This window comes from Vanessa atalanta, chromosome Z (genome assembly GCF_905147765.1).
Source record: "Vanessa atalanta chromosome Z, ilVanAtal1.2, whole genome shotgun sequence".
NCBI lineage: Eukaryota > Metazoa > Arthropoda > Insecta > Lepidoptera > Nymphalidae > Vanessa > Vanessa atalanta.
The window spans coordinates 8,325,385-8,338,272 of NC_061902.1; the positions used below are offsets into that span (position 1 = coordinate 8,325,385).

Here is a 12,888-nt window from a genome sequence, read left to right on the forward strand (position 1 = left end):
AAGCCCGTCATGCCGTTTGCCGTTACGGCCCACGAATCGGTCTTTTCTCAAATAATTCCTAATAGAAATTTATTTTGATATTTAAATTAATCCATAATATTATCTAAAAATTTTTCATAACATAAAAGTGTTTTTGAAATAAATAAAATAGAAACAAATAATGTAGAAATTCTTTTAAGTAGCTGTGAAAGAATTCAGAAGTTAATTTATTATAATGGTAAAACATAAATATTTGCTTTAAGTATCAATATATTTCCAGGATATGCAGTATTATTACACTGATAAAGTCGCAATGCGATAAGATATGTAGAGCAATGAAAGCACACACAATTCGAAAATTTATTCACATATAACATTCACGAGACGAAGCTTTTGTTATTTTCTATTGATAATAGAGTGTCACAAATCAATCGTATTTATACATACATAACGTGAATAAATTGAAGATTTGTCGGACGTAACGAGTCGTATCAACAAATATTTGCATCTATAGTTAATATAAATATTGATATCAGATGACCCTGACGAAGTTCCGTACATTTATTGGGTGACCACTACGGCCTGTCATAGAGCGCTTATTGTTTTTGATACTCCTTGCGGAGCGGGCATATCGCGAATAATAAACCAAAGTATTAAAATTCGCTCAAACTAAACAGAATATTCGTTTGATTCTAGATCATTTGTAACAGTAATGTAAGTCGATTTACGCAATATACTTGTAGTAATTCTAAACTTCAATAAATACATCTCATATTACGCACATGTATAAGCTTATTCAATTTACATACAGAATAATTATTATTTGAATACACTTCGTTGTATTGCAATTTGCTTGTGTTTTTATTGTTCTAGTAAAATGACAGATCAGCGTAAGGAGAGACCATACGATGTTCGATTAAATGAAGACGAGCCACGCCGAAGTAAGGTAAATATTTCCAGTGTCTATTTTTTATTTGCGAATTATAATTAATAATTTTGAAATATAATGTTTTTTGTTAATTATGTGGATTATCTGATATGTGTATAAAGTTAGTATTATAACTATTATAAAATTGTTGCTAGCGTTTTGAAAAAAAGTTTTGTATATTTTTTGTCTTATTCATAATGACAATGTTCCACATAATGTTTTAAAATACTATTGCATTTATATCATTTATGTGCTATAGTTGCATCTTTTATTGTGCGAATATCATCAAAAATGGACAGGCATTTTTAGTGGACGCTTTGCAAGTATCAATTTTGTGACAGTAAAAGTATGAGTAAATCTTAGCCCATTGTTGTGCCCAATGCATTCTCTGTGTTGCTGTGGCTACCGTCAAAAACCATAGCATGGGCACCCCGCCTACTATCCACTCAATAATGTCCAAAACAAAATACGCACGGACCCCGCCTCATGCATCTACGGCCCTTGACTACGCCCTGTTTTTTGGACACCGTGCGTGGAGGCTGTGGACTTTACCTTCGTTATCTTTTAAAAGCGGCTCCTTCCTTAAACAGCTCCATTGTCTTCTGTGTGTCTGTGAACTTGAACTATTGTCTCTTAGAAGAAATCTCTGGGCCTCTAAGTCTTTACTCCGTAATTTGGAAATGACGTCGTCACGCGTGCGCTCAGCGTAGTCCACGCCATTAAGGTGGCACATCATCATTGCTTTGTATCCGATCTTACACAGGTATACAAAACAGTCGTAAGCGTTCATTACTTAAGTGACCTATGATTTGTCAAATTTACGTATTCCTCGGCAGACGAGCACACCATGTGTTCTATAGTTTTCCCGCTCATTCGAAGCCTCGGACACACTTCGAAGAGTGCGAGCTCCCACCCAAATTCATAATCTAATTCTTCTCACGCCATAACATCCGCTCAGAGGTTAAGAAACGTTTTGAATTACAATATTAAATTATAATATGTGTCTTATAAGCTAGCTAGTAAACCAACGAGGCAGTAACATCAATACATAATATGTACCTACACGTAGACGGATATCTGATATCAACAACAGTAAGCATGTTCATCAAATATTTTTATTAACGATGCAACATTATAGAATCACTGTTAAATTATACTTGCGTTTATTATCCATTGTTTTCTATGTAAATTCAATTAACAAAATGTTCGAATAATACGACACGCACAATAGTTGATTGTTAATTATCTATACGGCATCTATATTCGTAATTGCTCTGGCCAGCACTCAAATAGATTATGAAATGAAACAATAAATTTTCCATTCAATAAACATTTGTTCATCATAACTATTACCCCTATTATGCCATGAACACCATAAATATTATAAGTTGAAATGAGATCGATGGAATGAAGACGGTCAATTGACTTAAAAATATGCAGCACATGCCCTTCTTATAAATAATTCTAACGACGTATTTTACATATATTTAAATAATTTCATGTTCAATATGCATTTCTTAACATTTACAAATACAATTGTATTTTTTGCAATGCTTTTTAAATGTTACATTACATGGTAACTTTTATTAGGAAAAAATTTAGATAGCTAGGGAAACAGTTAATTAAGCTAATTATATATTTTTTTGGTTTTTCAGGCACGAGGTCGGCATTCCTTAAGGCAAGGATCGTCACCTGAAAGTCGATCTGCGCGTTTGCTGCCGCCGATTGTTATTTCGAGTGAATTTAGTAGGTTTTATTTATAATATTTTAGTATCGTATATAAAATTATATTATTTAACCTGCCACATACTGTACACATTATTTAACATCATATAAGTATTTTTATTTAGTGCGTCTTCTATTAATTCCTATTATTTTTCAAAACTTAGTTTTCTAACAGCAAACATATCGAAGATAATAGTTTTTTTTTTGCATTCAAACGATGAAAAATCAAAACAAAAACCTATCTATTAATTTCGCTTTGTCCCAGTAAAGCTTTATTAATGTTACTAGCAGCTAATGAGGTCAGAGGTTTTTTAAGTTAAAGCTACACACAAAAAAATCATTAGGCATTTTGACATTAGGCAATTAGGCTTTCTAATTGATAATTTAGTATGAAAGAAAATATTAAAATTAGTGGACTTGTTTTTAATGCATGCTCTACTGAGTATTTAATACAACCTCCATTTGTCGATAAAAAAGCCTGAATACCTGTAGGCATACCTTTTAGTATCTTTTTTACTACAACTTTGAGGAATGGTAGACCATTCTTCAACTAATGCTTAATAATTTGGAGTTTTCTTAATTATGTCAACTGGTACTAAATTTCTTTATTTAACCTTTCTGCTGAGTTTATCCTAAACGTATTCTAAGTTTATTTCGTTCTGTACGTCGACGATACCAGCTGCATTAAGATTTTTTTTGGCATTGGTGATCTCTCTCACTTGTTAAACATTCTAGAGCTAATAACTAATTACCTCAGATAAAGTCAAAGTATTATTTCTTAGGTGCCCCTAATAAATCTGCCACCCTCAGTTGTTGGTCCTTATTGAGACCTTTCCCGTTTTGATTCAATTCTTTCTTAGCTTGACGCTGTTGTTTAACGCTGAGAAAAAATAACAAACATAAAAACCAATTATTAAGCCTGTTTATTTAAATGATCGTAAATGGGATTGAACAATTGTCAATTAAATTTACAGCTATGTAAGAACAATAAGACCTGAGCTTCCCTAAGTTTCCGCATTATCGCTGTAATATCACTGCACTGTAAAAAAAACTATACAAAAATAATACATTGACTAGAATATACAAAAACCATGTACATGGCTAGATATTTAATAAAATTCGATTTTTTGTTTATTTAAATATGAATTATTTATTATTAAAGTTATATCCCGGCACACTGTTTTATTTCTTTTTTATCAATTAGTAAGATTTTTCTTAATTTATATAGTTTTAAAGAGTAAATATTAAGCATTTTTTAATTCTACTATATAACAGACAAGATTGGTTCTCAAATGCAGAGCCGTTTACGATGACAGTGGGTTTAAAAGAATTATTTGTTTTGTAATTAGTACGTCATGATTAATTAAGTTAAATATTAAAGAGCCTTTCTAACATGCAATCATCAAAAATATCAATCATCTGTTCTAGCAACCATAAACCATTCCCATTAACATAGTTTCCATATGCATAGTTCCATACTCTTATAGCATAATAAATGAATATGATTATTTTAGCATAACTATAACTAATTCAAAAATAAATATCTTTAAGATAGTCAACAAGAAACTTGTACGTCATCAAAGTCCCCTACGTTGGAATCCAAGCATTGGTCGCGTTACCACAGAGGAATGTCTGCAAAAGACTTTTCTGTTGTGAACAGTGCCGATATCAAGATGGAAAAAAAAACAAAGAGACTCGGTAAGTGACAATTAATATAATAAAACATATTGAAGAATTCTTTTTTTAGTTATGCTTACTGTTTGTATATTAGATATGGACAAGCTTTTTAATACCTTCGATGAAATATTGGTAGCGAGAGGGCCGCCCTATATAACCATAATTATTTTGTTGTAATTTTTTTATTGGAATTTTCGTTGCCAAATTCATAACTTTATTGATACAATTTTACAACATATTACTATACAACAGCTATACAGTTAACAAATAATACGTAAATATTTTTGTGCAAACGTTCGCACTTTATTCGTTGGGTTAAAAAAAGTAATAAGATGTGTTATAATCGTATCGTTCAAACTGAAAATTACATTTTTCATATGAAATATTTATTATTTTCCAGGGAAACATTCAACAAAAGACATCGAAGTTGATATAATAGATTATCTTGACCGAAACCGCGATTTTCTGGAGGCTTATATCATTGACAGCGTTCCTATAAACCAGGTCGAACGGTGGTTGGTAAAGAAAATGACCAGGGATATAGTATGAGTTTTTCTTATTATTATTTTTATGATATAAGTTGGCGGACGAGCAAATGGGCCAACTGATGGTAAGTGCTCACCATCGCCCGAAGACAATGGCGCTGTAAGAAATGTCGCCAATGCGTCACCAATCTTTGGAACTAAGATGTTATGTCCCTTGTGCCTGTAGTTACCCTGACTCACTTACCCTTTAAATCGCGACACAATAACACTGAGTACTGTTGGTTGGCAGTAGAATATCTGATCAGCGGGTGGTACTTACCCAGGCTTGCACAAATCCTTACTACAAATTTTACTCTTTAGTTAACTTGTACGCACCTTTGGTAATAATTTGTATATTACAGGAAAATAAGCCATTCCTGAGTGATAAATGTCTAGTAAGACATGGACATAAAAAAAAGATAACAAAAAAAGAAATATTTATGGTAAGCATACAATAATAAAAGTAAGCAAGATAAAAAAAACAACAACAAAATATATTTTACTTTTATAACTTAGTTTAGTATAATTTACTTAAAATCAATGAAACTAATACTACACTAAAATCTTGAACATTTTAGGAATTAGTCAATAAATTAAATGGAGATACAAATGAACATTCTATTACATTAGAGCTTGCACGCTTTATGAGTTTTTCTGTGGGCGTTGATGCGTATAGAGTTTACAAACTATACCCTGATCATCCTACTTTTGTGCAGTATTTTGAATTTGATTCTACCTCAGTAAGTATAATATAATTATAATAACAATATTTTTATTATAAATCAAAATGTAAATAAACTCTATTGTTCATATTCCCGCGACTTGAAATAAATGTTATGTATATTATTTTTGATAATATGTTTTTAACGTAATAATGATTTCGATTCCTTTTTCTTTCATCGACGAGCACGTTGTTTGATTTGTTGAGGGTTTTTTTTTGTAAATAATCTTTGCATGTATATTTTGCATTCATTAAAATAAAAATATTTACTTTAATAAAGATCTTACTCACAGAGTTCATTTGAGACAACTTTTTATTTGCCTTAAAAATAAAATGAATGGCTGATTATTTACAGCAAAAAATAGCATCAGCCTTCCAAAAAAAGATTTAAATAATACAATGAACTATTGGATTGTGTACATAACAAGCATAATGCTTTTAGGATCTTCTTACTTCAACAAAATTGGCTAGAGCAGAGAACGATAAGATTGAATATGTACTCGAAGTGGCGAAAAATGGAGCTTGTTTAGTTTTGTCAAAAAAAGATACTCTCTCATTTCCAAAAATGTCAAATACCTTGCTTCGCACCTTCGACATAAAAAATGAGGTAATTTATTTTGTATGGGAACGTACCTTGTTATATCATACATATTGCCTTACATTTTGTTATAGTTCTGATTATCCGTATATTCATTTTATAGAATGAAGCCAATCATGTTCTGTACCAGCCAATTTTAACAGCTAATGGGAAAACAGCATATGTCATTGAAATGTGGAGACTTAAGGACAAATTTGAAAATAAAGATGAAAAAATCAGTTCTGACTTCGTTGTTTGGGGAAGTTTAATCTTACATTACTGTAACCTATACTTGGACAAGAAAAGTGAACGCAATATGTCCGATTTTTTATTGGACGTTGTTAAGTAAGTAGTAACAAATTAACAACTAAAGCATTATAGTTGTACGTAGGTAATGCGTTATAAATATTTTTAATTATTTTGCTGGAAGATGTTGTCAGCCATTCAGTTCAGCCAATCATTATAATTATTTATCCACTACTTGGTTGGTATTTCGGACGAGCAGAAAATATTTTTAAGCTCTATCAAAAATAGGACAATGTATTATGAAATTAATTCACACGTAAAGAAAACTAAGTAAGCATAAAAATTAGAGGATACTCTAAAAATAAAAAAATAAATATTTGCGAAAATTTATTTGAAAATATAATAATTATCACCATATGTAAGTCTATTATTATTAGTTTGTATTTAATTAGTTTTTGCATATTTTCCGCGTAAAAACTCTCTATTATAGATAATTTCTCAGTCTGTAAAACTAACCATAATTCAGGTCAAACATATTTAGATCTACTTGTGTTTTTACAGAGCAATATTCGAAGAAATGGTATCACTTGATCAATTAATTAAAAGAATATTGGAATTTGCTCAAAGACTTGTAAATGCAGACAGAGCATCTCTGTTTCTAGTGGATTATAGCAACTTTGAATTAGTTTCTACCGTTTTCGACCTAAAATTTGAGCCCGGACAAGGTAGAGATATGGAAAAGAAAGAGATACGAATGCCTATCAACCGTGGTATCGCTGGCCATGTGGCATTGTCTGGAGAAACTATGAACATACCAGACGCATATTCAGACTACAGGTTTAACAGGTAAGTCTAGAAGCTGAAATTTTATAATATTATTTATTTATTTAGAGCAAAATGTGTTAATATATTTATTTTATATTATTTTAGAGAGGTGGACGAAGCGACCGGGTACAAAACAATAAGCATTTTATGTATGCCAGTTAAAGTTCAGGGGAAGGTAATAGGCGTAGTGCAGATGGTTAACAAGCGCAACAACGACAACTTTGATCACGAAGATGAAGTCGCCTTTGAAATATTTTCTACGTTTTTTGGACTAGCTCTTCATCACGCTAGACTTTATGATAAAATCATGAGGAAAGAGCAAAAATATAGAGTGGCCTTAGAAGTATTAAGTTATCATAATACATGTAGAGAACATGAAGTTCAAGAGATTCTTACCGATAATAAACAGCTAGTGGCCAATATTTACGACTTCTATTTAGACCCATACCAATTAGATGATTTTCAAAAATGTAAAGCAGTCATAACAATGTTTGATGACCTCTTCGAACTCTCTAAATTTGATTTCGAAACTATTACTAGATTTATATTAACAGTTAAAAAAAACTATAGAACCGTCCCATACCATAATTTTGACCATGGGTGGTCAGTCGCTCATGCTATGTATGTAATATTAAAAAGTGATAACCGGAAGCGTTTTGATTATAAAATGGTAAACATAATATCCTTAATGTATTTATATTATTCTTCTCTTTGACAAAAAATAATATTTGAATGTTTTCAGCGTTTAGCATTGTTTGTAGCTTGTCTTTGTCACGATCTGGATCATAGGGGCTACACAAATAAGTACATGAATGAGACGGCCTCTCCTTTAGCGGCCATGTATACCACGTCACCTTTGGAACATCATCATTTCAATATAACTGTTACTATTTTACAGCAGGTAATTAAATGATCGTCGAATATTTTGAATTAGATATAAATAAATGTGTTATTTTAAGATTTACTGTAAATTGTTTAGTAGAATATATTAATATCGTTTCACTAGGATGGGCACAATATCTTTTCTCATTTAACCAGTGACGAATACAAGGATATTTTGCGCTACATAAGGCACTGTATTTTGGCTACAGACCTTGCAGCATTCTTTCCCAATTTAGCGAAGCTTAAAGAAATTTATGGAACGAGCTCACAAAACTCAAAGTTTAACTGGACAGTTCCTGGTCACAGGTACATACAATATATATAATAATTAATACTTAGAAGGTACTTAATATGTAGTAAATTTAATTGTAAAAATCATTCAATATAAATAAATTATAAGGGCAAGCACTAACCAAATACATATATTTGAATCATCAATTACAAAATTAAATTAAGCGTAAGAAATAGAAAAGAAATGGCAAGAACGGCTGCGATATATACATATTTATTAACACATCTATCACCCGTATACTACATATTTAATTTATGTATCAGCATCAAATTTAACGAGTTAAATGTAAATATAAATACCTTGTCACTTATTTTAGAGATTTAGCCATGGCGATTTCAATGACAGCAGCTGATTTGTCGGCGTCTACTAAACCTTGGGATATACAGATTAAAACCGTTAAAGTTATTTTCGAGGAGTTTTATGACCAGGGCGATAAAGAAAGGGCTGCTGGTAAAACTCCAATACCAATGATGGATAGAAACAAACCGGAAGAACAACCATCGAGTCAGGTGACTAAAATAATAAGCTTTTAGTAATAAAAATTATTGTTAATTCACTAATATGTAATAATATAGTAATTCAAAATATTGACACTATGTTTAGATTTTATTGTGTTTCTAGGTTGGTTTTCTAAGTCAAATATGCATACCATGCTACAATATGTTGTATAAAATTCTCCCGAAAACTAAACCTATGTACGTTATGTCGTTGAGAAATCTTAAAAATTGGAAATCGAAGGTTATTGTTCAGGACAAAGACGAATCTTCAAATGAGGACGATACTTTAGATTTCGAAACTGAATCAGACTTAGACGAAGATGACTGTGAAGAATTATTAGAAGAAGCAGATATTCAAGCTAAAGACAACATGGAAGATAAGAAAATACCTAAAATTGGTCACGACATACAAGAAATTCATGACGATGACGAAGAAATACATATTCAGGAACTTAGTGGTGAAATGAGAGCTGGATGGAAGTGTATCAAATCTGATTCAGTATCATGGGAGGATGATCAAGTTGTTACTGATAATGCCGAAACAAAAAACACTAGTATTTGGAAAGATATTGAAGGTAATTGGGTTGACGATGAGGGAGTGGTTACCAGACCAAAGAGGTCACTGAAAATCATCCTTGTGGAATCTAATGATGACGAAGATAAGAAAAATTAAATTTAAACTAAGTTGAATTATTTTATTCGAATATTGAAAAACTCAATTTGACATGAATTATAATATAATAGTTTTTGTTTAATTTCATTTAAAGTATTTTTTTATTTGCTAAGTAAAACAGCTTTATTAATGCATTATTACCACGCATTTTAATATAAAATCGGTACCATTTTTTACTATTGAGTATTCGTACGAAACATTTCTTGTGAATTTATAACATATATTTTTTTTTCTTTTCTATAAATGTGAAATATTAAAAAATATATAAATGTGAACATAAATTATTTACAAGTAAAAATTTGCGATAACAATTAAAGTTGTTTCATTAAAATTAAATAGCTATTGCTTGTTGGCTAAATTCTTTGATAAGAGACAGTATTTATTAATTACTCACATAAAATAATTGTAAGTTTATATCGTACCTTATACGCCAATTTGAAAAGGATTTATGGAATGTCGTGTTGTTCAATGATACTTCATTTGTTTTATACCATCTTTGAACTCGGAAACTACCTTTTGGATGGCTCTTTATATTTCCTTGATCGTGTGGAAAGGTTACAGCGATAGCCCTTATTGTTGCGTAAAGCTGATTGAGACGGAAATCAAAAGCTTACTAGGAATATAAGTAAATAACGTTTATACTTTAAAATGGTACGGCGTTTTTTTTAATTGCATTGGCTATAATATATCTTTATTTGCTTGATATTTATAACTTGCACTAGTTTAATTAGTTTAAGTAAAAAAAAATGCTTACTTCGCAGTTTTTTGTCATTGCTTATGAGTTTGTTGCAGGAGTATAATAGATATAAAATGAAATGAAGTTTGAATTAGCTTATCATATTTTAATAACTTTTAAATATGGGTGCAAAATATGTTATTTGTATAAATATTATTATTTTTTTTCCAGTAAAGTTTCAATCGTTACACCTCCTTTTCCGACATTATAAGTTTCTAGATCGTAGAACGTTAAGAAGAATCTGAAAACCGATACATGTAATTAAACAGTGTCCCTATATAAAACTATTATTAAACTTTAGACTAAAAACTTACACAACATTACCAAGTGAATGTCATTACGAAACAAAAAGAACAAAACGAGATAAAAGAATAAACAAATGACGGTTAAAATAAATATATATCTTAATATGCTATTAACAGATTTTCGTACACGATTCTCACTATCATGAATTTGAAAATAAAGCAATATTGTAGATAATTAAAATCTTAAAAAATTGCCTTAAGCTTTGTTTATTGATTAATATTAGGTGGTTTAAAGGGCTACGTGGCATGAGACGTTTTTCGTGGCTGCTATCACATTCACTTGTTTTTTTTTTTAAATAGAATATTCATATAACATTTATGTATAATTATAATTGTAAAACAAATTATTCTTCTTTTGTTACACTTTGAATTTAGAACAGTTAGAATGTTTAAAAGGATCCATCACAGGTATTACGAGTTTTTCTATATGTTTATAAATTATAATCTGTAATAGAGAATGATTTACCTGTTAGGAGGCACACCGAGTTCTTTTTCCATAAACGCAGTTAAAAGTTTAACAATTCGTTTATTGTCTTCTGAACCTAAATTTCCAATCGATTCCAGAGTAGCAATGACACCAGGTAGGGTAGAATTGCCATTTATTATCAATTGACAATCATCTTGTATAACGCAAAGAAACATCTGTAAAACAAGTTAATAATATTGAGTATATGTACTGTATTTACGAGTATTACTCGTGTATTATTATATTAATAATAAAGGTAAGTGTTTAAAATTTATTAAATAATATAATTATTATAATAATCATTCATTCGAATAATGATATTATTAGATATACATATTTTTAAAGAGAGTGGTATTGAAAATAAACGAAAAAGATAACGTCTTTAGGCATTCAGAAGCGCGAATGTGAAAATATTGAATTTTTTTTTATTTATTATTTAGATAAATACTATCGATATAAGAAGAAAAAAAAATGAAATATTTTCACATTCGCGCTTCTGAATGCCAAACGACGATAAATATTTTTACATTCAGATTGAAGTATGTTTTTTAAAATATTAAAAATACTTAGATTTGTAATATGTCAAGAAAGACAGTGACAGCTGAGAACGTGTCGAAAAAATAATGGCTATATCTTGGTTTAATAATGTAAGCCGATTTTTGTCCCAGTGACTATGCGACGATAGCTGCATATAAAAAATCGGTTATGGTCTCATTTTGAAGAGCTCCAGCAGAAGATGTGCAGAGAAGTAAAGATGATTCTTGATTGCAATTTACCAAATTATTACGATTTAACAAAACTTAATTTTAGAGAACTTTAGTATCTTGGTGTGAGTAATAGCTACGTTTGACATTCGCCAAACGTCATACTACTTTACAAGTGGGCGTATACTAAGTGGCCAACAGGTGGTCACATTTTTTCTCCACGCATTCTCAGCTTTGACGCTCCATCTAGTTATATAAATAAACAAATCCTAAAGTCATATTTAATCAAATAAAATAATATTAAAATCGGCTGTTACTATAAACAGCCCCACAGTTGGGCTAAGGCCTCCTCTTCTAGTTTATTGCACGCTGCATTAATGTGGGTTTAATACTGAATTCAATCCGACGATGTTTTTTATTATGTTGTTCACTGTCAAGGACCACTAACCACGTCATAGCTCTGCTCAGATTCAAGTATTTTAGACACTGGTCCATGTTCGGTCAAAGGAGTATCTTGACTCCTATTTTTTTAAGGTGTATTGACCAAAACTATCTTGTTATTTATTGTTTTCTACCCTTTACCAATTAAATCAATCAACTTAGACCCAGTACAAATTTGTTATGTTTAAGTTAACTAATTTAATTTGTATAGCACGGAAAATAATAAATAACTAATTAAAAATTATCAAAGATATTTTGGGAACTTACATCAGGGGATTTTCTGACACCTTCAGCAAGAACTGGTATTATTTTAGTCAAAAAATCTTTAGGGATATTTGACTTAAGAATATTCGTCATAATTTTTAAGCACGGCATTTTTATTTAAAAAATATATTTATGTTTTCAAGCAAGTTAATTTTATACACGACCGACGTGATCCATTTATAACCTTTATGTAATATACTTGTTCTCTTTATTGTAATAATATAATACACTTGTTACATTATCATTGTGGATATGATAAGCAAATGAGTTCTATCAATGTTTATTTTATCACCCGACTTCAATTGGAGGAGGTTATCAATTCGGCTCAATTTATAAATAATACTTTTATATGTATATTACGATATATATTAACCAATTTTAAGATTAATTATTCTATCTTAAATTTGAGGAAAAACTACCTTAAAA

General features: G+C 30.3%; 2 protein-coding genes across 3 annotated transcripts; one reads left to right on the forward strand and one right to left on the reverse strand.

Annotated features, from left to right (window-relative positions):
- Positions 1 to 552: 552 nt before the first annotated feature.
- Positions 553 to 9,853, forward strand: LOC125076095 (probable 3',5'-cyclic phosphodiesterase pde-5). Of its 2 annotated transcripts, XM_047688046.1 has the most exons (15): positions 553 to 693; positions 853 to 925; positions 2,563 to 2,653; positions 4,184 to 4,330; positions 4,710 to 4,852; positions 5,196 to 5,276; positions 5,412 to 5,573; positions 5,997 to 6,161; positions 6,256 to 6,476; positions 6,939 to 7,223; positions 7,308 to 7,872; positions 7,945 to 8,103; positions 8,209 to 8,390; positions 8,693 to 8,885; positions 8,998 to 9,853. In XM_047688046.1, the coding sequence occupies exons 2-15, from the start codon at positions 857 to 859 to the stop codon at positions 9,544 to 9,546; spliced, it is 3,012 nt and encodes a 1,003-aa protein (XP_047544002.1). In that variant the 5' UTR covers positions 553 to 693; positions 853 to 856; the 3' UTR covers positions 9,547 to 9,853. The 2 variants fall into 2 exon arrangements, with proteins under 2 accessions (XP_047544002.1, XP_047544003.1); XM_047688047.1 differs by lacking the exon at positions 553 to 693 and having other exon boundaries at positions 887 to 925; positions 4,188 to 4,330.
- Positions 9,854 to 10,375: 522 nt separating this feature from the next.
- Positions 10,376 to 12,646, reverse strand: LOC125076026 (macrophage migration inhibitory factor-like). Its single transcript, XM_047687953.1, has 3 exons — positions 12,466 to 12,646; positions 11,054 to 11,229; positions 10,376 to 10,523 (listed from the first exon to the last, which is right to left on the reverse strand). Exons 1-3 carry the CDS (start codon positions 12,571 to 12,573, stop codon positions 10,439 to 10,441), a joined length of 369 nt encoding a protein of 122 aa, XP_047543909.1. The 5' UTR covers positions 12,574 to 12,646; the 3' UTR covers positions 10,376 to 10,438.
- Positions 12,647 to 12,888: the final 242 nt, after the last annotated feature.

Bases quoted from the DNA above. Each gene is read 5' to 3' on its own strand.
- LOC125076095 (XM_047688046.1), top strand. From the start codon at position 857: ATGACAGATCAGCGTAAGGAGAGACCATACGATGTTCGATTAAATGAA. The intron at 2,654-4,183 runs GTAGGTTTTATT...AATATCTTTAAG, and splicing joins TGTTATTTCGAGTGAATTTA to ATAGTCAACAAGAAACTTGT. The intron at 7,873-7,944 runs GTAAACATAATA...GAATGTTTTCAG, and splicing joins AGCGTTTTGATTATAAAATG to CGTTTAGCATTGTTTGTAGC.
- LOC125076026 (XM_047687953.1), bottom strand. From the start codon at position 12,573: ATGCCGTGCTTAAAAATTATGACGAATATTCTTAAGTCAAATATCCCT. The intron at 11,230-12,465 runs GTAAGTTCCCAA...CTTGTTTTACAG, and splicing joins GTGTCAGAAAATCCCCTGAT to ATGTTTCTTTGCGTTATACA. The intron at 10,524-11,053 runs GTAAATCATTCT...ATCGGTTTTCAG, and splicing joins CTCGGTGTGCCTCCTAACAG to ATTCTTCTTAACGTTCTACG.